The sequence below is a fragment of the Oncorhynchus nerka genome, linkage group LG23 (assembly GCF_034236695.1).
Source record: "Oncorhynchus nerka isolate Pitt River linkage group LG23, Oner_Uvic_2.0, whole genome shotgun sequence".
Lineage (NCBI taxonomy): Eukaryota > Metazoa > Chordata > Actinopteri > Salmoniformes > Salmonidae > Oncorhynchus > Oncorhynchus nerka.
Window position 1 is genome coordinate 14,033,154 of NC_088418.1, and position 22,952 is coordinate 14,056,105.

The window sequence follows — 22,952 nt, forward strand, 5'->3', positions numbered from 1 at the left end:
GACTCCTTTTGGTCTCTAGTATTGGTGAATGGAATTCCTTTGTTATCTTCTCTAGGATAGGGCACAGCATTCGGAACTTTGGATGAAAAGCATGCCAGAATTCAACTGCCTGCTACTCATCCCCAGAAGATAAGATATGCCTATTGTTAGTAAATTTGGATAGAAAACACTCTGAAGTTTCTAAAACTGTTTGAATCATGTCTGTGAGTATAACAGAACTTAATTAGCAGGTGAAACCCCGAGGACAAACCATTCAGATTTTTAATTTTTCATTGGGAATCCAGATTTCTAAGGGACCTTCTTGGAATTCCTACCGCTTCTACTGGATGTCAACAGTCTTTAAAAATCGGTTGAGGTTTTTCCTTTGTGTAATGAAGAAGTGTGGCCATCCAGAACGAGGGTATCTTGAAGTGTACTGTTAGATAGAGGCGCGTAACCAGAAAGCGAGCTACAGTTTTCCTCCTGTATTGAACACAGATCATCCCGTCTTCAATTTCATCGATTATTTACGTTAAAATACCTAAAGTTGTATTACAAAAGTAGTTTGAAATGTTTTGGCAAAGTTTACAGGTAACTTTTGAGATATTTTGTAGTCACGTTGGGCATGTTGGAACCAGTGTTTTTCTGGATCAAGCGCGCCAAATAAATTGACATTTTGGATAAATAACGGCGGAATTAATAGAACAAAAGGACCATTTGATGATGTTAATGGGACATATTGGAGTGCCAACAAAAGAAGCTCATCAAAGGTAAGGCATTAATTATATTTTTATTTATGCGTTTTGTGTCGCGCCTGTAGGGTTGAAATATGCTTCTCTCTCTCTGTTTACTATGGTACTATCCTCAGATAATAGCATCGTTTTCTTTCGCCGAAAGGCCTTTTTTGAAATCTGACATGTTGGCTGGATTCACAACAAGTGTAGCTTTAATTTGCTATCTTGCATGTGTGATTTCATGAAGGTTTGATTTTTATAGTAATTTATTTGAATTTGGCATTTTCACTGGCTTTTGGCAAGGTGGAACGCTATTGTCCCACATATCCCAGAGAGGTTATAAGTCCAAAAGTGAACACTGGAACAATATAGTTCAACATCTGAATGTGGGGAATGATGAGGGATGGTCTATAGGACATTAATGTCTTATTTTGTGATGTCATTAAAAATTGTATAAAAGTGATATAATATTGTAACTTGAAGAGCTTTCACACTGTGTATATCAGGTTTACATCCTTTACGCTAGGTAGGAAATATCGAGGATGAAGAGAATACTTTTGTTAATATAGGAATATGATTTTAGTTTTCCAACGAGATTAAAGTTTTTGACGTTTTGCCACGTCACTAGCCACGCCCGAGGGAGATCAGAGAGCGTGTCAGTATGACGGAAACGCCACTTTTACCCAAGTGTATGAAAGACTGAGTTCAGAATTAACATATCAGACGAGAAGGATTCAAGCTGCACCTAGGTCTCCATCGATCACGACCCTGGAAATCAACACGAGTTGAAGAAGACAAAGTAGCCTTTCTAACAATCAATGTTACGGTTAAGAAGCTCTTCTAAGTACTGTATCTAAGAAAGTGAATTTAAGTAGCATCATCCGGTTATTCTCTTCATATCATCGTCGACCACACTGCTCTCATCACAACTCAGAAGACCACTCTTCCAGAACGAGTGAAAGTAAACACAGACAACTAAGGCGAAGGACATTGTGACCTCTTGTAGACAATCAGAGCCTTACACGTACGAACTAAGGAGAAGGCCCAGTAGGACTCTTTTCACAAAGCGGAACCCTTTTCATGAAGTCCTGGGTGCAACAGAGATACACCACCAAGACCTTCAACACGTACAGTTGAAGTCGGAGGTTTACATACACCTTTGCCAAATATATATAAACTCAGTTTTTTACAATTCCTGACATTTAATCCTAGTGAAAATTCCAGGTATTAGGTCAATTAGGATTACCACTTTATTTTAAGAATGTGAAATGTGAGAATAATAGTAGAGAGAATGATTTATTTCAGCTTTTATTTCTTTCATCACATTCCAGGTGGGTCAGATGTTTACATACACTCAATTAGTATTTGGTAGGATTGCCTTTAAATTGTTTAACTTGGGTCAAACATTTCGGGTAGCCTTCCACAAGCTTCCCACAATATGTTGGGTGAATTCTGGCCCATTCCTCCTGACAGAGCTAGTGTAACTGAGTCAGGTTTGTAGGCCTCCTTGCACGCACACATTTTTTCAGTTCTGCCCACAAATTTTCTATGGGATTGAGGTCAGGGCTTTGTGATGGTCACTCCAATACCTTGACTTCGATTTCCTACAACTTTGGAAGTATGCTTTGGGTCATTGTCCATTTGGAAGACCCATTTGCGACCAAGCTTTAACTTCATGACTGATGCCATGAGATGCTGCCTACATATCCAAATCATTTTCCCTCCCTCATGATGCCATCTATTTTGTGACGTGCACCAGTCCCTCCTGCAGCAAAGCACCCCCACAACATGATGCTGCCACCCCCGTGTTTCACGGTTGGGATGCTGTCCTTCAGCTAGCAAGCCTCCCCTTTCTTCCTCCAAACATAACAATGGTCATTATGGCCAAACAGTTCTATTTTTGTTTCATCAGACCAGAGGACATTTCTCCAACAAGTGCAATCTTTGTCCCCATGTGGAGTTGCAAACCGTAGTCTGGCTTTTTTATGACGGTTTTGGAGCAGTGGCTTCTTCCTTGATGAGCGGACTTTCAGGTTATGTCGATATAGGACTAATTTTACTGTGGATACAGATACTTTTGTACCTGTTTCCTCCAGCATCTTCACAAGGTCCTTTGGGATTGATATGCACTTTTCGCACCAAAGTAACTAAATCTCTAGCAGACAGAACGCGTCTCCTTCCTGAGCGGTATGACGGCTGCGTGGTCCCATGGTGTTTATACTTGCATACTGTTGTTTGTACAGATTAACGTGGTACCTTCCGGCTTTTGGAAATTGCTCCTAAGGATGAACCAGACTTGTGGAGGTCTATAATTTTTTTTCTGAGGTCTTGGCTGATTTCCCCATGATGTCAAGCAAAGAGGCACTGAGTTTGAAGGTAGGCCTTGAAATACATCCACAGGTACACCTCCAATTGACTCAAATTATGTCAATTAGCCTATCAGATGCTTCTAAAGCCATGACATAATTTTCTGGAATTTTCCAAGCTGTTTAAAGGCACAGTCAACATAGTGTATGTAAACTTCTGACCCACTGGAATTGTTATACAGTGAATTGTAAGTGGAATAATCTGTCTGTAAACAATTGTTGGAAAAATGACTTGAGTCATGTACAAAGTAGATGACCTAACCAACTTGCCAAAACAATGGTTTGTTACCATGACATTTGTGGAGTGGTTGATAAACAAGTTTTAATGACTACAACCTAAGTGTATGTAAACATCCGACTTCAACTGTAAATACATGCATTACTTCTTACCCATAAGAGCGCCAGTTCGGGGCAAGGTATTAGGATTACTGTGAGCGTAGTTCCCAAATATATCCAAGTGTCTTTTTCTCTTTCACTTCCTCTCTCTCTCTTTAACTCTCCTTCCTTTGTAACAAGTGTCGCCAACTTCCGGGTTGGAGCGAGCCGGTCGCATCCGCGCTTCGGTCTGCAGGTTGTATAACTTTTTCATTACATTTCATTACATTTCATTATAGTACAACGGTCTGATTTGTCTAATCTTAGCAATTTCTTCTTAGCTAGCTACATAGTCGTCGTGGTATCAAAGATAATTGCGTAATTATCGTATTTCGTCGTCTCCTATCTGCCCAACACGTTCACCGTCTACCGTAGCACTGTAGTAACTATCACACTCAACTGAACGACTTGATTAGTGTAGTGTTAGCTAGCTACATAGTTGTCTTTGCTGTCTTCGTATCCAAGATAATTGTGTAGTTTAGAGTGTGTAGTCTTAGAGTGATTATCTTAATCTACCGAGGATAGCTAGCCAGCTATTTTGTCGTCCTTAACGTAGGAGACACTCCTAGCTAGCCAATAGCCAGCCAACGTCTACTGAATAGAACTTTCGCATTCCGGTCGCATTCCGCTTCGCTCCACAGGTAGTATCATATTTTCATTTCATTTCATTACAGTCCCAACGGTGTGATTTGTTTGATCGTAGCTAGCTACATAGCTAGCTACATAGCCGTCTTTGTTTCAAAGATAATTGTGTAGTCTAGAGCGATTTTCTAGGTTAGCTAGCCAGCTATTGTCGTTCTCCTAACGCAACGTAACCAACACTGCTAGCTAGCCAGCTTGCCCCCGAAAAGCAGCATTGTAGAAACTTCACACTCAACGGAACGACTTGATTAGGGTAGTGTCAACAACGCAGCTAGCCTACCTCAGCAGTACTGTATCATTTTAATCATTTTAGTCAATTAGATTCTTGCTACGTAAGCTTAACTTTCTGAACATTCGAGACGTGTAGTCCACTTGTCATTCCAATCTCCTCTGCATTAGCGTAGCCTCTTCTCTAGCCTGTCAACTATGTGTCTGTCTATCCCTGTTCTCTCCTCTCTGCACAGACCATACAAACGCTCCACACCGCATGGCCGCGTTAATCTGGTGGTCCCAGCGCGCACGACCCACGTGGAGTTCCAGGTCTCCGGTAGCCTCTGGAACTGCCGATCTGCGGCCAACAAGGCAGAGTTCATCTCAGCCTATGCCTCCCTCCAGTCCCTCGACTTCTTGGCTCTGACGGAAACATGGATCACCACAGACAACACCGCTACTCCTACTGCTCTCTCTTCGTCCGCCCACGTGCTCGCACACCCCGAGAGCTTCTGGTCAGCGGGGTGGTGGCACCGGGATCCTCATCTCTCCCAAGTGGTCATTCTCTCTTTCTCCCCTTACCCATCTGTCTATCGCCTCCTTTGAATTCCATGCTGTCACAGTTACCAGCCCTTTCAAGCTTAACATCCTTATCATTTATCGCCCTCCAGGTTCCCTCGAGAGTTCATCAATGAGCTTGATGCCTTGATAAGCTCCTTTCCTGAGGACGGCTCACCTCTCACAGTTCTGGGCGACTTTAACCTCCCCACGTCTACCTTTGACTCATTCCTCTCTGCCTCCTTCTTTCCACTCCTCTCCTCTTTTGACCTCACCCTCTCACCTTCCCCCCTACTCACAAGGCAGGCAATACGCTCTACCTCATCTTTACTAGATGCTGTTCCTCCACTAACCTCATTGCAACTCCCCTCCAAGTCTCCGACCACTACCTTGTATCCTTTTCCCTCTCGCTCTCATCCAACACTTCCCACACTGCCCCTACTCGGATGGTATCGCGCCGTCCCAACCTTCGCTCTCTCTCCCCCGCTACTCTCCCTCTTCCATCCTATCATCTCTTCCCTCTGCTCAAACCTTCTCCAACCTATCTCCTGATTCTGCCTCCTCAACCCTCCTCTCCTCCCTTTCTGCATCCTTTGACTCTCTATGTCCCCTATCCTCCAGGCCGGCTCGGTCCTCCCCTCCCGCTCCGTGGCTCGACGACTCATTGCGAGCTCACAGAACAGGGCTCCGGGCAGCCGAGCGGAAATGGAGGAAAACTCGCCTCCCTGCGGACCTGGCATCCTTTCACTCCCTCCTCTCTACATTTTCCTCCTCTGTCCCTGCTGCTAAAGCCACTTTCTACCACTCTAAATTCCAAGCATCTGCCTCTAACCCTAGGAAGCTCTTTGCCACCTTCTCCTCCCTCTTGAATCCTCCTCCCCCTCCCCCCTCCTCCCTCTCTGCAGATGACTTCGTCAACCATTTTGAAAAGAAGGTCGACGACATCCGATCCTCGTTTGCTAAGTCAAACGACACCGCTGGTTCTGCTCACACTGCCCTACCCTGTGCTCTGACCTCTTTCTCCCCTCTCTCTCCCAGATGACATCTCGCGTCTTGTGACGGCCGGCCGCCCAACAACCTGCCCGCTTGACCCTATCCCCTCCTCTCTTCTCCAGACCATCTCCGGTGACCTTCTCCCTTACCTCACCTCGCTCATCAACTCATCCCTGACCGCTGGCTACGTCCCTCCCGTCTTCAAGAGAGCGAGAGTTGCACCCTTCTGAAAAAAACCTACACTCGATCCCTCCCGATGTCAACAACTACAGACCAGTATCCCTTCTTTCTTTTCTCTCCAAAACTCTTGAACGTGCCGTCCTTGGCCAGCTCTCCCGCTATCTCTCTCAGAATGACCTTCTTGATCCAAATCAGTCAGGTTTCAAGACTAGTCATTCAACTGAGACTGCTCTTCTCTGTATCACGGAGGCGCTCCGCACTGCTAAAGCTAACTCTCTCTCCTCTGCTCTCATCCTTCTAGACCTATCGGCTGCCTTCGATACTGTGAACCATCAGATCCTCCTCTCCACCCTCTCCGAGTTGGGCATCTCCGGCGCGGCCCACGCTTGGGATTGCGTCCTACCTGACAGGTCGCTCCTACCAGGTGGCGTGGCGAGAATCCGTCTCCTCACCACGTGCTCTCACCACTGGTGTCCCCCAGGGCTCTGTTCTAGGCCCTCTCTATTCTCGCTATACACCAAGTCACTTGGCTCTGTCATAACCTCACATGGTCTCTCCTATCATTGCTATGCAGACGACACACAATTAATCTTCTCCTTTCCCCTTCTGACACCAGGTGGCGAATCGCATCTCTGCATGTCTGGCAGACATATCAGTGTGGATGACGGATCATCACCTCAAGCTGAACCTCGGCAAGACGGAGCTGCTCTTCCTCCCGGGGAAGGACTGCCCGTTCCATGATCTCGCCATCACGGTTGACAACTCCATTGTGTCCTCGTCCCAGAGCGCTAAGAACCTTGGCGTGATCCTGGACAACACCCTGTCGTTCTCAAATAACATCAAGGCGGTGGCCCGTTCCTGTAGGTTCATGCTCTACAACATCCGCAGAGTACGACCCTGCCTCACACAGGAAGCGGCGCAGGTCCTAATCCAGGCACTTGTCATCTCCCGTCTGGATTACTGCAACTCGCTGTTGGCTGGGCTCCCTGCCTGTGCCATTAAACCCCTACAACTCATCCAGAACGCCGCAGCCCGTCTGGTGTTCAACCTTCCCAAGTTCTCTCACGTAACCCCGCTCCTCCGCTCTCTCCACTGGCTTCCAGTTGAAGCTCTCATCCGCTACAAGACCATGGTGCTTGCCTACGGAGCTGTGAGGGGAACGGCACCTCAGTACCTCCAGGCTCTGATCAGGCCCTACACCCAAACAAGGGCACTGCGTTCATCCACCTCTGGCCTGCTCGCCTCCCTACCACTGAGGAAGTACAGTTCCCGCTCAGCCCAGTCAAAACTGTTCGCTGCTCTGGCCCCCCAATGGTGGAACAAACTCCCTCACGACGCCAGGACAGCGGAGTCAATCACCACCTTCCGGAGACACCTGAAACCCCACCTCTTTAAGGAATACCTAGGATAGGATAAAGTAATCCTTCTCACCCCCTTAAAAGACCTAGATGCACTATTGTAAAGTGGCTGTTCCACTGGATGTCTTAAGGTGAAAGCACCAATTTGTAAGAGCGTCTGCTAAATGACTTAAATGTAAATGTAATGTCATACTGTGTTAGTCCGCTAGGAACCTGTTTTCATCGTATTACGTTTCTAACCAATTACCTATACCGTGTGTGTGTGTGTGTGTGTGTGTGTGTGTGTGTGTGTGTGTGTATCCTGTGTTATCATTTAGTTTGTTAGTAAATAAATAATCAAATCAATTTGTGTGGTACAGAATGATCAGTACGACTCTGTGTTTGTGCAGATTCAAGATGTTTGCGACTTAAACAATGAGACTGATATGCGGTAATGATTAATAAGTGACTTATCGATATATAACTTTAATTTGGGAGATGGTAACTCGTTAAACAACTTATTCCATGGTGCCCCAAATTACTAATGAGTTAAATGATTAATTTAATCTGGTAACAATTCATCATAGTTGGTCATTATTTGATAAACAACAGTCATCACATTCATTCAAGGCACGTCACTAGTCACTAGGTCTACTTAGAAAGCAGGAGCATCTCATCCCTAAGCTGCTTGATGGTGTTGCATTTAGGGCAGACAAATCCCTGTCCATTTTCCAAATTCCTGCTTATATTCATCTTGTGACTGTATGGAAAACCTCTCACACTTGATGCATTTGTGCCCAGCCATGGATAAAACACTGGTTAGCTAGCACTGCTAGCATTAGCCTGCTCTGCTTTCATGATGGCTAGCAGCTAACTGCTACACAAACCTGCAGTCCAAGCAGTATGATGACTTCTAGAGCGGGGGATTGCTAGTGCTGACACACAAAACCAACTATTCTCTCATACTCAAGAATCCTGTGTGTCCGGCCTACCCCAGCCTGGCTTGTCCTGGTGTACCGTATTTTACTATATATATGCACAGACCGGTTTGGGATTTTACTTTAACTTCTATAACGGTATTTTAATGTTTGGTTTGTTAAATGTGATACGCTGTGTGTAACTTCCATTTTTATAGTTTACTCCACTACTTGAGTCATCCATCCCCGCTCTCTCTCTCTCTCCATGCCACTTCCACACAGACCTAGTCCCACCCTGTTACTCAAGGAGCGCATTTGTTGTTGCTTGACCACAAGACACTTTAGTTCAGTCTGCATGGTCAATGCAGCACATGCAACAATGTGACAACGATGTTGCTTCCAATTTGATCTTAATATAAAACCACATGAGTAATATAATTACAATATTAGTTTGTGTTTCTTACATCTGCAAACAGCTAGTTTGTATTTTCTTAGCAAATTAAGCTAAATCCTGTTAGCCACTAATGCTAATCGCTAGTTAGCTGGCTAGCTAATAAAAGTACTGAGTCAGAGCAAATGTAGCTAGCTAATACAGCCTGATACCAGTAAGAGTGGAGGCTTAAATCAGCATGTTGTTTTTGCAACAGCATCTTCTAAATCAAAGAGGAAGCAGGAATATGTTGGCTATATGAATAAAGATTTTATGTAGCCAAAGATTACAGGGTCCCCTATGAAATACTGAACATCACTTTGGTTCCTACCCTGTCACAATAACTTGTCCATGGCATTTTCATTCGTTGCCATGCCAAACAACACTGTCTTCAAAGTGCCCACTATTATTTATATTCCAGCTATAGAATTATAATAAACATTCTATTTCCATGATTTCAAAAGTTCACTCAAGTGTTTTGATTTAAATCAAAATTGCAACATTTGGTCAAAAATAAGGCCTACTATTTTTACACATATCGTGGCAGTTTGGAAATGATCTCAACTGAGTGCAGGAAATGCAGAAATTGATGGAAATGCAGGAAATTATTTTAGGTTGAAGTTGAATTGAACAGTATAAAAAGTATAAAACAATCAGAATGGAGAAAGACGCACTGAAATCATTTAGAATATATGTGTTGCCACCGTAGGGTAAGACACTACTCATAAAGCAAATGTAGAATATATGTGTTGCCACCGTAGGGTAAGACACTACTCATAAAGCAAATGTACAACTTTTATTCATAAAAAACATCAAATACAGTCATACCGTCAAACATTTTAAAAATACCATGATATGATATTTTGGCCATATTGCCCAGCCCAAGCTTGTCCCTGTGAGTCCGGCCTACCCCGGCCCAGCCTGTCCCTCCAGCCTACCCCGGCCCAGCCTGTCCCTCCAGCCTACCCCGGCCCAGCCTGTCCCTCCAGCCTACCCCAGCCTGTCCCTGTGAGTCCGGCCTACCCCGGCCCAGCCTGTCCCTCCGGCCTACCCCGGCCTAGCCTGTCCCTCCGGCCTACCCCAGCCTGGCCTGTCCCTTTGAGTCCGGCCTACCCCGGCCCAGCCTGTCCCTCCGGCCTACCCCAGCCTGGCCTGTCCCTGTGAGTCCGGCCTACTCCGGCCTATCCCGGCCTAGCCTTCCCCGGGCCTACCCTGGCCTGTCCCTGTGCTCTCGGCCTACCTCGGTCTAGCCTGGCCTGTCCCTGTCAACCCCCTATAAATGCAAAGAGGCTCTGTAAATAAACACTTTTCATATAACTCTGCCATTAAATTAATATTCAGCACGACGCCGTGGCAATCCACCTGCTCAGCCATGCAGAAAGAAACAGAGAAAGATAAAGAGAGAGAGAGTGTGTGTGTGTGAGAGAGAGGGGGGTGGGAAGGATAGAGGAGGATATATATATATATATATAAAGAGAGAGAGAGAGAGAGAGAGAGAGAGAGAGAGGGTAAGCTGAGTGAGACAGTAGCGACACGCGTCTGTCCATAAATGAAACTTGACCTTTTCAACAGCTGTGCTTATTGACTTATGAGACAATTATCACTCACACCGCTCCTGTTTGTGGGGCCCTATAATGGCCCCAGCTGTGTGTGTGTGTCAGGGGCCCATCCCCTCGAGGACACTCTCAATCAAGCCAAAGCATCTGCATTTGCTTTCCTATACCAAAATGCAGCGAGCAATATGCTACGCGTGGGAGACTTCCTAACACTCCTCAATCTTTCTCAATCTTCTTTGGCTGCCTCCACAGACAGGTTGTTCTCTATACGATGGGCTAGCTGGGAATTGGGTGCTTTGCTATAGCATAGATAGCGGGCCAGGAGTGTTTTGCCAGGTAGCCTATAGATTAGCAAGTCGGGATAAAGAGGCTGGCCAGAAACCACTGGGTCGCCGGTTTTAAAAACAGGGCCGACGACATGTAAAATTGGGTTCATATCAATATACGGTATCGCAGAAGAGAAAGCTCTAGGGCAGGGTACTCAACTCTTACTCTATGAGGTCCAGAGCCTGCTGGTTTCCTGTTCTACCTGATAATTAATTGCATACACCTGGTGTTCCTGGTCTAAATCAGTCCCTGATTAAAGGGGAAGAATGAAAGAAAATGCAGTGGAACTGGCTTCGAGGTCCAGAGTTGAGTTTGAGGGTTCTAGGAGATAAATAGATCAACTCCGTCTCTCTCTCTGTCTTGAAAAGTGTTGCTGTTTTTAACAGGGACATTAAAGAAACGTTTTCTTTCTATTGTTTTTCATCACTTAGCAAAGAAACGATTCACTTTAAAAAGGGTTTTGAAAGGTTAGCGTCCTTCCATCCATCAGCAATTGAGATAGCTAAAATGAACGTCTTTGTTTTCCTCTATTGTGGTAACGATTGCGTTTGAAAACCACAAAGGTGGTACTTCTAGTCCAGTGGCAAGATTCAGAACATCTACACTTCTTAATGGGTCTACCTGGATTGCACTTCTTAATGGGTCTACCTGGATTACACTTCTTAATGGGTCTACCTGGATTACACTTCTTAATGGGTCTACCTGGATTACACTTCTTAATGGGTCTACCTGGATTACACTTCTTAATGAGTCTACCTGGATTACACTTCTTAATGGGTCTACCTGGATTACACCTTTTAATGGGTCTACCTGGATTACACTTCTTAATGGGTCTACCTGGATTACACTACTTAATGGGTCTACCTGGATCCAAAAGTGGATCTGAAGAGAAAACTCAAACTGTGTTTTTCTACACATAGGTACTACCTGCTTTGCTATTCTGAAACAAAGGACGGTACATATGTGAGATTCAGTGGCCATAAAAACTGTCAAAAATGGGATGGCAGCCACGACCGTGAACATCATGACTGGTAGCCTAAGCAATATTGTGGAATCTCCTTATACTAGCCCCAGAATTCCACTGGTCCTGCTTTTAGATTTGTGGGATGTTCTATAGTCAAGGAGTCAAGCATTTTACGATGGCCTTCATTTTTTCATATATTTTTTTTTGTGCAGTCGGACCAGCCTTGATCAACCAATCCTAGACATCTATGTTTCACAAATTTGGACAGCACAGTTACAGAACAGTAAAGCACAGCAGAGTACAGTAAATTACAGTACACAGTACAATAAAGAAAAGTTGAGTATAGTACAATACAATACATTACATTACATTACATTTAAGTCATTTAGCAGACGCTCTTATCCAGAGCGACTTACAAATTGGTGCATTCACCTTATGACCTCCAGTGGAACAGTAGTGCATCTAAATCTTTTCAGGGGAGGGGTGAGAGGGATTACTTTATCCTATCCTAGGTATTCCTTAAAGAGGTGGGGTTTCAGGTGTCTCCGGAAGGTGGTGATTGACTCCGCTGTCCTGGCGTCGTGAGGGAGTTTGTTCCACCATTGGGGGGCCAGAGCAGCGAACAGTTTTGACTGGGCTGAGCGGGAACTGTACTTCCTCAGTGGTAGGGAGGCGAGCAGGCCAGAGGTGGATGAACGCAGTGCCCTTGTTTGGGTGTAGGGCCTGATCAGAGCCTGGAGGTACTGAGGTGCCGTTCCCCTCACAGCTCCGTAGGCAAGCACCATGGTCTTGTAGCGGATGCGAGCTTCAACTGGAAGCCAGTGGAGGGAGCGGAGGAGCGGGGTGACGTGAGAGAACTTGGGAAGGTTGAACACCAGACGGGCTGCGGCGTTCTGGATGAGTTGTAGGGGTTTAATGGCACAGGCAGGGAGCCCAGCCAACAGCGAGTTGCAGTAATCCAGACGGGAGATGACAAGTGCCTGGATTAGGACCTGCGCCGCTTCCTGTGTGAGGCAGGGTCGTACTCTGCGGATGTTGTAGAGCATGAACCTACAGGAACGGGCCACCGCCTTGATGTTAGTTGAGAACGACAGGGTGTTGTCCAGGATCACGCCAAGGTTCTTAGCGCTCTGGGAGGAGGACACAATGGAGTTGTCAACCGTGATGGCGAGATCATGGAACGGGCAGTCCTTCCCGGGGAGGAAGAGCAGTTCCGTCTTGCCGAGGTTCAGCTTGAGGTGGTGATCCGTCATCCACACGGATATGTCTGCCAGACATGCAGAGATGCGATTCGCCACCTGGTCATCAGAAGGGGAAAGGAGAAGATTAATTGTGTGTCGTCTGCATAGCAATGATAGGAGAGACCATGTGAGGTTATGACAGAGCCAAGTGACTTGGTGTATAGCGAGAATAGGAGAGGGCCTAGAACAGAGCCCTGGGGGACACCAGTGGTGAGAGCACGTGGTGTGGAGACGGATTCTCGCCACGCCACCTGGTAGGAGCGACCTGTCAGGTAGGACGCAATCCAAGCGTGGGCCGCGCGGAGATGCCCAACTCGGAGAGGGTGGAGAGGAGGATCTGATGGTTCACAGTATCGAAGGCAGCCGATAGGTCTAGAAGGATGAGAGCAGAGGAGAGAGAGTTAGCTTTAGCAGTGCGGAGCGCCTCCGTGATACAGAGAAGAGCAGTCTCAGTTGAATGACTAGTCTTGAAACCTGACTGATTTGGATCAAGAAGGTCATTCTGAGAGAGATAGCGGGAGAGCTGGCCAAGGACGGCACGTTCAAGAGTTTTGGAGAGAAAAGAAAGAAGGGATACTGGTCTGTAGTTGTTGACATCGGAGGGATCGAGTGTAGGTTTTTTCAGAAGGGGTGCAACTCTCGCTCTCTTGAAGACGGAAGGGACGTAGCAGCGGTCAGGGATGAGTTGATGAGCGAGGTGAGGTAAGGGAGGAGGTCTCCGGAAATGGTCTGGAGAAGAGAGGAGGGGATAGGGTCAAGCGGGCAGGTTGTAGGGCGGTTTCACAAGACGCGAGATTTCATCTGGAGAGAGAGGGAGAAAGAGGTCAGAGCACAGGGTAGGGCAGTGTGAGCAGAACCAGCGGTGTCGTTTGACTTAGCAAACGAGGATCGGATGTCGTCGACCTTCTTTTCAAAATGGTTGACGAAGTCATCTGCAGAGAGGGAGGAGGGGGGGGGAGGGGGAGGAGGATTCAGGAGGGAGGAGAAGGTTGCAAAGAGCTTCCTAGGGTTAGAGGCAGATGCTTGGAATTTAGAGTGGTAGAAAGTGGCTTTAGCAGCAGAGAGAGAAGAGGAAAATGTAGAGAGGAGGGAGTGAAAGGATGTCAGGTCCGCAGGGAGGCGAGTTTTCCTCCATTTCCGCTCGGCTGCCCGGAGCCCTGTTCTGTAGAGTACAATACAGTTATACTCTTATCCAGAGTGACTGACAGTCAGTGCACTCAACTAAGGTACATAAACAACATATCAATGTCATAGCAAGAAGAGAAACAAATCTGTAACCTGTTACTCAGAATGTTATTGTAGTTGAAGTGGTTTTTGGGTTTATTCTGTAGATGGGAGTATTTGGTGCATTATTATGAAAAAGTTATCATAATTGCATGTGACAGATGGGAGCAATAATAAGTACCCTGTTGCATTCTGCAGTTGGCTCCTCTTTCCTATATTATTGTGGTATAATACTTAGTGCCAGCGCACACCTGGTTGTGTCAAGAGACTGCATAGTGTGCAAATTGTGTATTTGTGTTACAGGCATGATCACCAATTATCACGGAAGAAGGGTAAACAAAAACAACTGCATCAGGATACTGAAAGAGGATACTATAGTAGGCTGAATACTGTCTGGCTCTGTCTCTCTCACACACTCCCACACAGACAGTAAAGTACACCCTGCATTATATCCCCATTACTGGACACACATCTGCACAGGATTATCAGATTAGTGACTGGAGAGTTTGCGTTCCTGACAGGGCTGTGGAGGCGAATTGGGACACTGTGGAGAGTGCCGTGTGTGTGTGTGTGTGTGTGTGTGTGTGTGTGTGTGTGTGTGTGTGTGTGTGTGTGCAATTATTATACGGTGGCTATCAGTGCTTGCTTATGTGCTTGCGCATTATTCATGCTACCCTGCAATGTGGTACCATGGTGAGGCCCTGTGCTGTTTTGGCAGTTAAACCACGCTCTGCTCCAGTCACATACACAAACAAACAGCTCCCTCTAGTAAATTACAGCTGTGTGGAGGTCGTGTCATTCTGACAGGCTGATAGACTTGACAGAGAGGGTGATCTGAGTGGCACACACACACACCATGCCAAAAAAAACACACTCTCTCTCTCTCTCTCTCTCTCTCTCTCTCTCTCTCTCTCTCTCTCTCTCACTCACACACTCACACAGTGGCCATGCGGTCCAGACAGGCAGAGGCGGTTAGGGACAGGAGTGGGGATGTTGGTTTGAGACACACAGTCAGGGAGGACAGGTTGACTGCAGACCCCAGCAGCACGGAGACGCTTCAGTCCCATATGACTGGTTACAGAGGGATACTCCAGTTCCTGTGTTCTCTCAGAGGGAAAGCAGTCTGTGTGTTAAAAGGGTATTCATTCAAAAAAAACTCTTTATTGTCTCGTAGTCTTTTCTCTTTGGTCTATGTTTGAGAAGGTTAAGGTGGTTGAAGTTGAAGATAGTTGACAGTTGGAATGATATATATATATATGGATACATTCATCTGGAACACTGTAATATTCATAGAATAGGTTTGTACGGATATCGGGAAACTGTGAGAAACAAACAGATTTGTTTTCCAGCGAAGTGAAGAACAAACACAGCACAATAAATAAGCAGCAAACGCAGTAATTATTTTATGATCTCACTTTGGAGAAACAAAACTAAAGCAATACACAGAGTATTGCTTCAGGGACATAAAATACAAATTAAAACCTTGCTTAAACGCTTTATCAACACTTAAATAAAGTCTACCAGGCTACAGACAGGAATACAATCATGCAAATTAATACAAATATTAGATGTACCTTTCACAAAGGTATTATGCCTACTTCAGAGAGAGGGAGGGAGTGGGAGGAAACGATAGAGCGAGTGAGAGAGATTTAGGCCTCCTGCAGTCACCCAAATGAGCCTCCAACATGAAAGTGAAGGGGTCCCATGTTGAACTTTTGAATTAAAGCCGGTGAATTAGTGCCGTTTTAGCCGCTGTGCTGGAGAATGCATGAATGCTGCCTGCTCTGATTTTTAATGGTAGAGTAAATGCCTCTCCTCTAAACGAATGAGAGACGCTCTTTAGCCGGAAGAGTAAACAGCAGCATTCAACTGTCATTAATAGCACAGTTCTCAGTCAGTAACTAATTGAAGTGAATGGGTTTTAATTGAAGTGAATGGGTTTAAACTGTTCCTCTCTATCCTCTCCAACCATGGGGAGCGTGGATATGAGTATGATAGGCAGTTACTACTGCTGTACAGGGGGATGGTATGAAATAGTATTTATCTGTTGAAGTTATATAGACTGTAATCTTATGGAACATGGAAATGATTCAGTTTAGAGAGATGGATTGTTTTAGAAGTCTTTTGTGTTTGTCAGACCCATTGCCCCGCGCAACTACATAGTGAATATGCAGGTTGTGTGGTCAGCAATTGTCTGTCATTTTCCCATTTAGAGCTTCAAGCAATCTACAAGGTACATTGACTAAGAGCACATTATTCAAGTATGCAGGGTTGCAGGGGAGACGGGTTAATGAACAAACCAATTGGGAGACTGGAATAATTAGACGGCCCAAGTTGGACATTTCTACTTACACACAGACTTAACTACCAACATTACTGAGTTTTCAAACACATATAATTGTCTGCTTTGACCCCATGTAATTACTGGATTAATACATGTGCACATGGGTAATGCTCTATTCTCTTCCAATCCAGACTCAGGGGAGAGAGATGTTCTACAGTAAGCCAGTGACCCATCTAACATGTTTTTTGATGTATGTATTATATTCCGAGGATGTCTTAGATCACTGTATTGACCCAAGGGTGTGTTTATCCCCCTCTGTTGAGGCTATAGGCCTACTGATGATGGATGGACTGTATCTGGTGTCTGTAAAACTCAGACGGGCAGGAAAACAAAGAAGACAAACGGTTGCATTGGAAATGGCATCATTCACACTCGGAGATCCGCCAAGTGGAATCGTGGATCGTGTTAAATGTTAGCGTGTAACAGATGTGCTTCAGGAAACTACGATCATGTAACGAGTAAGCTTGCATGAGACCTCACAGCGAAAACGGCTTTAACTCAGTGGGCTAATGCAACCTTGAGTCGAGTGAGCAACCCGGGTTCATGACCCAGTCTGTTATATAGGGGATTGAATAATAGAGGAACCTTTTACAACATACTTGATACTAATAACTGCCAATATGAGCCTAGTCCTTTTAGGGGAGAATGGATGGGGCTGGGGGAATTAGAAGAGCGGAGAACCGTTTGATTCTAGACACCTGTGCAATATTAGGAGGTGATGCTTCAGTCAAACCAGCTCCAAATCCCTACATCTCCCGAGAACGAGGGAGAGAGAGAGAGAGAGAGAGAGAGAGAGAATGAGAGAGAGCATGAGAGAGAGAGAGAGAGAGAGAGAGAGAGAGAGAGAGAGAGAGAGAGAGAGAGAGAGAGAGCACGAGAGAGAGAGAGAGAGAGAGAGAGAGAGAGAGAGAGAGAGAGAGAGAGAGAGAGAGAGAGAGATGTGGACAGTATGTGGACACCTACTAGTTCCAAAATCGTGGCAATTAATATGGAGTTGGTCCCGCCTTTGCTACTATAACAGCCTCCGCTCTTCTGGAAAGCCTTTCCAATAAACGTTGGAACATTACTGTATTGCTGCAGGGACTTGCTTCAAATCAGCCTCAAGAGAATTAGTGAGGTCGGGCACTGATTCTGGCTTGCAGTCTGCGTTCCAATTCATCCAAAAGGTGTTTGATGGGTTTGAGGTCAGGGTCTGTGCAGGCCAGTCAAGTTCTTCCCACCGATCTCAACAAACCATGTATGAATGGACCTCGTTGTGTGCACAGGGGCATTGTCATGGAAAAACAGGAAAGGGCCTTCCGCAGACTGTTACCAAAACGTTGGAAGCACAGAATCGTCTAGAATGTCATTGTATGCTGTAGCTTTAAGATTTCCCTTCACTGGAACTAAGGAACCTAGTCCAAACCATGAAAAACAGCCCCAGACCATTATTCCTCCTCCACCGAACTTTACAGTTGGCACTATGCATTCGGGCAGGTAGCATTCTCCTGGCATCCGCCAAACCAAGATTTGTCCGTTGGACTACCAGATGGTGAAGCGTGATTCATCAGTCCAGAGTGATGCTTGGCATTGCTCATTGTGATCTTAGGCTTGTGTGCGGCAGCTCAGCCATGGAAACCCATTTCATGAAGCTCCTGAAGAACAGTCGTTTTGATGAAATTGCTTCCTGAGGCAGTATGGAATCCAGTAATGAGTGTTGCAAACCGAGGACAGATGATTTTTACGCACTACGTTATGTTGTGCCTATAGTATCATTTTAGGAGACTAAGCCATGTAATACTGTACTTTTTCAAACCTTTAACCTTTTACATAATTGATGACATTCTCTGGTAATTTTGTATACTTTTAAGCAGTAGTTCTGAAAGTAGTACTCTCCGGCAAAAACAGTTGCTTTTAAACTAGGAATTTCATGGCTAATTGAGGTAAAACAGTATGCTAATATATTATGCATGTATGAACTACACATGGACACATCCAGCCCAAAGCGGGAGGTTTTAAAAAAGACTTGCTGCCAAGGTTCAAGAGCATGTCTTTAAACTGATCATCATGGTGTGTCTTCAATGACCTTTTGCGGAAAAGAGCAGTCTGGGCATGTTTAAAGATAACCTTTCCAGTCTACAATATTCTGTAGGCTACTCTCCACAACCACATTCCCGCTGGTATCAAACTTGAGTTACCATGGAAATAGCAGGCCTGTGCGAAAGAGTGGGAGGGATTATATGTGCATAAGGTTTGGCAGCTAGTCTACATATTTTACAATTTGATACATTAAGCAACACTGGCAAGTCTGTAATAACGTGTGTAAGGTAATAACGTCCATTCACTACGGACCCAAGAGGAACAGCAAATTATTGCACACATCCCTCCTAAAAAAAATTGGGGAAACAGATAAAGGGGAGGGGAAGGGGAAGGAGGGGAGGGACGTGCGTGAGTGGTCATTTATAACTAGCCTATAATCATAATTTGCAGTCAGGCTCGAGGGGAGATGTGGAAATTCCAAACGACGGTCGTGCGTAATCCATGTGCTCAGAGAGGAGGGGAAGGAGGGAGGTTTTGCGCACATCCCTGGTCGTCACAGTGAATGATTGGGCACATGCCTCTCAAGTACAGCACTCAGCCCTTGACGGGTATCTGCTTCAATATTAGGTTGTACGAGTATCATCGGAGTTTGATATGAGAGCCGGCGGGTAGTCTAGTCTATATGCCTCTACTGTACGCAAAGATTCCCTGCAAACAATATTACATTCGTCTCCAATGGTGGTATAAGAAATTGTTGGCATGTGGACTTGCATTGCATTGATGATGGATCTAGCTAATGCATTTGACTTAATAGTCCACGGGGGTACGCATGATGGTACAGCCCAGCGGCGCTTCAACCCAAACAGCTCTCACCGACGCGCACAAGTATTAACCCTTTCGATGGAACTCGAACTAATTTGATATTTTATCTCCAAGCCTGACATAATAAAGATAAGTCAATACTGTTCCTATCTACTACGCAGCACCTATCCACTCACATGAACAGTCTAACAGCTGTAGGCTAATAGTTCTGGAACAGTCCTCGCGCCATGACCAGTCAATGCGTTCCCATTTAGCCCACTCCACTGAAACCCGTATCAGTACGGTGGTTATTCATGCCGTGTAGCACAGGATAACTGTCTCGTCATAACAGTAGTGGTAATACTGTTCTATGATATGTTCCTCAAACTTTGCATTCACAATTTAACGAAATAAACCTCGATTTCGCCTGACGAAAACTTCAGCTCCAAGTCTAAACCTATTAAAGAAATCTGTCGAATAAATTATAATATTGATGAATCATTCTCACACGACCTCTCTCCTCGTGTAATCATTCGTTCAGTTGACATAGTTGATATCAGTTGATAACACTTGCATAATTCAATACTGAACATAATGAAATATCACAAAAAAACATATTTTGGGGTACAATCTTATAGGCTACCCTATTGTATCTGTTCCCAGTGACATTCACAACTAAGTGAAATCCAAGTTTTCTGGCAGATTCTGATCTGTAAATGTCTTCGTTCTCAAATGTTTCCGATCAATTCATTCTATATCAATTGGCCTATCAGCTGAACAGACTATCGACCGCGTACATCATTCATTACAAGGTTTTCATTCATTTCAACGTTTTCTGCAACATTTCACAACTTCGTTATCAATTTTCCTCCCTGCGTTCTCATGCACCTGCCCTTTTGTCCGTCTCACACCGGACCCACCAATATCAACGACTGAAAACTTACCTGATACACAGATGATGAAGTTGGCGTGAAGAATAATAAATAGTTCCCAAATAATATCCATTCTCTGTCTTCATGCCAGGTGCATTACGCTCGGTAAAAACGGGGGTAGCCTATCAGTTGCCGATGTCGAGTCCTTCCAATCTGTAGCCCGCTGCACACCTTCCACGAGGTACTTTCCACGCCAGACTCATAGCAAGGTCTATATCCAAGACATGACACCACACTCTCCCTCAAAACTACAATCCCAGAGAGACAGAACCACAAACTCCAGACCCAAATGTAGAACGAAAGGTAGAGTCCTGGAAGCAAAAGTCAATTGTAGGCTATTCACACAGTAATGGAGTTCCAATGTGCCCTACCAAGACCATCCATAAATGTACTCGTTCCTCGCGTCGTCCCTCGCATCGGTTGCTCTTTGGAAATATAGTTTCAGTCATTCTGTGTAAACACAACCATGGTCGAAGTCTTCCTCCTCGTTATCCTGGAAAGAGGGACAGTTAAACTGAGTTAGAGTTCAAATGAATAACCTAGTTTAAAAACCTCTGCTTTACTCTATGACTATGAATGGGAAAAGTCCGTCGGGGTGTTTTAACTGGCGTTGACAGAGTGATGGACAGGAGAGCAGGGGACCGCATCCGGACTGGGCGTTCACCGGCAAGGGGGCGTACTTCGCTCATATTCACTGTTCAGCGGTAGGATAGGCCTACAGTACGTTCCGCGCTGTCGCGCATCTCACGCGCACACACCGCTGCTACACACCACATTTCATGAAAACTTTAGGAACCCCTTATCATCTATTAGAATGTCTTATAACATCTTCAACAATATAATCACTAATACTGCACACATCCACCCCTGAAATACGATGAAGCTTGAGCCATCAGCACACTGAGGCAAATCAACTCTGTTTCCCCCCCACATCTTTATCAGCGCAGCTCCGTGCCCACTCACACATCCTGTCAAACAACACACTGACGCAGTTCACATGCACAGGCTGCACTGTAGCTTTGGAAAAAAATAACAGCAGGCTAAACGTAGCCTACATTCAATACAGAGAAACCTAGAGTGAAGGCTACTTACCGTTCTCGAGATTTTTTTTGACTAGATCAAAATACGGTTAGTCGCTCTGGATAAGAGCGTCTGCTAAATGACTTAAATGTAAATGTAAATGTAATGTAAAACGAAGCAACCGACTGATGCCACCGAGTCCCCAAAAACGTCGATATGCTATAACTTTCACACAATATTTAAAAGTTAGTATAATGGTCGATATAGATTTAAATATCTTATCCTGAGTTGAAATATTGGGACAGTAGTCTTCTGGCACGCGGGCACCAGGCGATGCCACGAGCCCAAGGAGAGAGCTTCCAGATTAGTGCCGTCAGAAAATGATGCGCGGGCACGTGCGGTGCTCCATAAACATACTCACGCGGGCACAGGTAGATGAGAGACTGGTACCCAGCCCTCATCGTAAGGGGAGGAGCTGGCTTGAGAGAGAGAGAGAGGTCTATCATTATTGATTTGATACATTTCTATATGTTTGTTTTGGCAATGTATGTGGTAACACTTTCAATGCATAGCAAATTATTCAGTGTTGAATCATTTGCTTAGTACTTACACTGTTGCACTTTCTCAGTGTTAGGAAATTAACACCTATAGTGTTACAGTAACTCATTTTGGGCTGTTCTTTTAACACTGTATGGTTAAAGCCTAGTTTGTGTATTTCCCAGTGTAGCCTGGTGAGGAGTGTTGGGCCAGTAACCGAAAGGTTGCTGGATCGAATCCCTGAGCTGACAAGGTAAAAATCTGTTGCTCTTCCCCTGAACAAGGCATTTAACCCACTGTTCCCTGGGCACCGATGATGTGGATGTCTATTAAGTCAGCCCCCCACACCTCGCTGATTCAGAGGGGTTGGGTTAGCACATTTCAATTGAATGCATTCAGTTGTACAACTGACTAGGTATCCCCATTTTGCGCGACAAACCATGGCTGTATTTGTTAGTGACTGAGACATGGTTGTTGAATTTATTCATGTTCAGTCTTATGGCCTTCACCAAGTGAGTTCCTAGCTGAATGTTATCATTCAAATCTTTATGACAATACATTAAATATATCATAAGGCCTTACTTTGAAGGCCTAGCTTTACCCTTACACAGCTGCCTGAAACTCCTGGTTTACATGCCACATCATGCCTGCTAGTCACATTACACTGGCTTGGAATCCAGTCAGGGTTAGGATATCCAACAGTTGGAATTTGTATTCCAACTGTTGGAACCTGCATTCAGAATGACTGTGAGGTTTAGGAACTTTGATAAAGGAGACTACCTAAAACATTTTAAACTGCAAAAACATATGCCAGTGATGGGCAAATGACTAAATGATTGAATTAGTTTAGAAAAATATGTTATTTATACTTGTGTAGCATAAGATTAATCAATCAATCAATGCCCCAAAAAAAGATATTAAAACAATTCCTAAAAAAATCAACCTACAGCAGAGCTTGCTGGGAAATATGATAGCGATGGGCATGGTTTTGATGGGAGTGTTTATAACCTGCTTACCAGTCGAAACAGTGATACTGTATCAAACATCCTAGTTAGATATAAAATTACACAACTAAGACCTCTTTGGCAAAAAACGTCTAAATTAATTACAGATTTTTTGATTGATCTTAGATTAATTCTGACAAATTTAAGGACGCGTATACTGGCTATATTGTTGCTATGGCGTCTCAAGAGGGACAAACCTTTTTCTTGTTTTTCATTCGAAGGTCTTTTAAGGGAGTATGTGAGGCACAGGCATTGGCTTCGC

General features: G+C 44.9%; 1 protein-coding gene across 2 annotated transcripts in view; it reads right to left on the bottom strand.

The window, feature by feature from the left end:
- LOC115107171 (carbonic anhydrase-related protein 10) overlaps nt 1–20,742 on the bottom strand; it is a 360,898-nt gene extending 340,156 nt beyond the window's left edge. For both annotated transcript variants that reach the window (XM_065007875.1, XM_065007874.1), the window contains exon 1: nt 20,142–20,742. In XM_065007875.1, the coding sequence (XP_064863947.1) occupies nt 20,142–20,202 (61 nt within the window). In that variant the 5' untranslated portion in view covers nt 20,203–20,742. The remainder of the gene's footprint in view (nt 1–20,141) is intronic.
- Nucleotides 20,743–22,952: the final 2,210 nt, after the last annotated feature.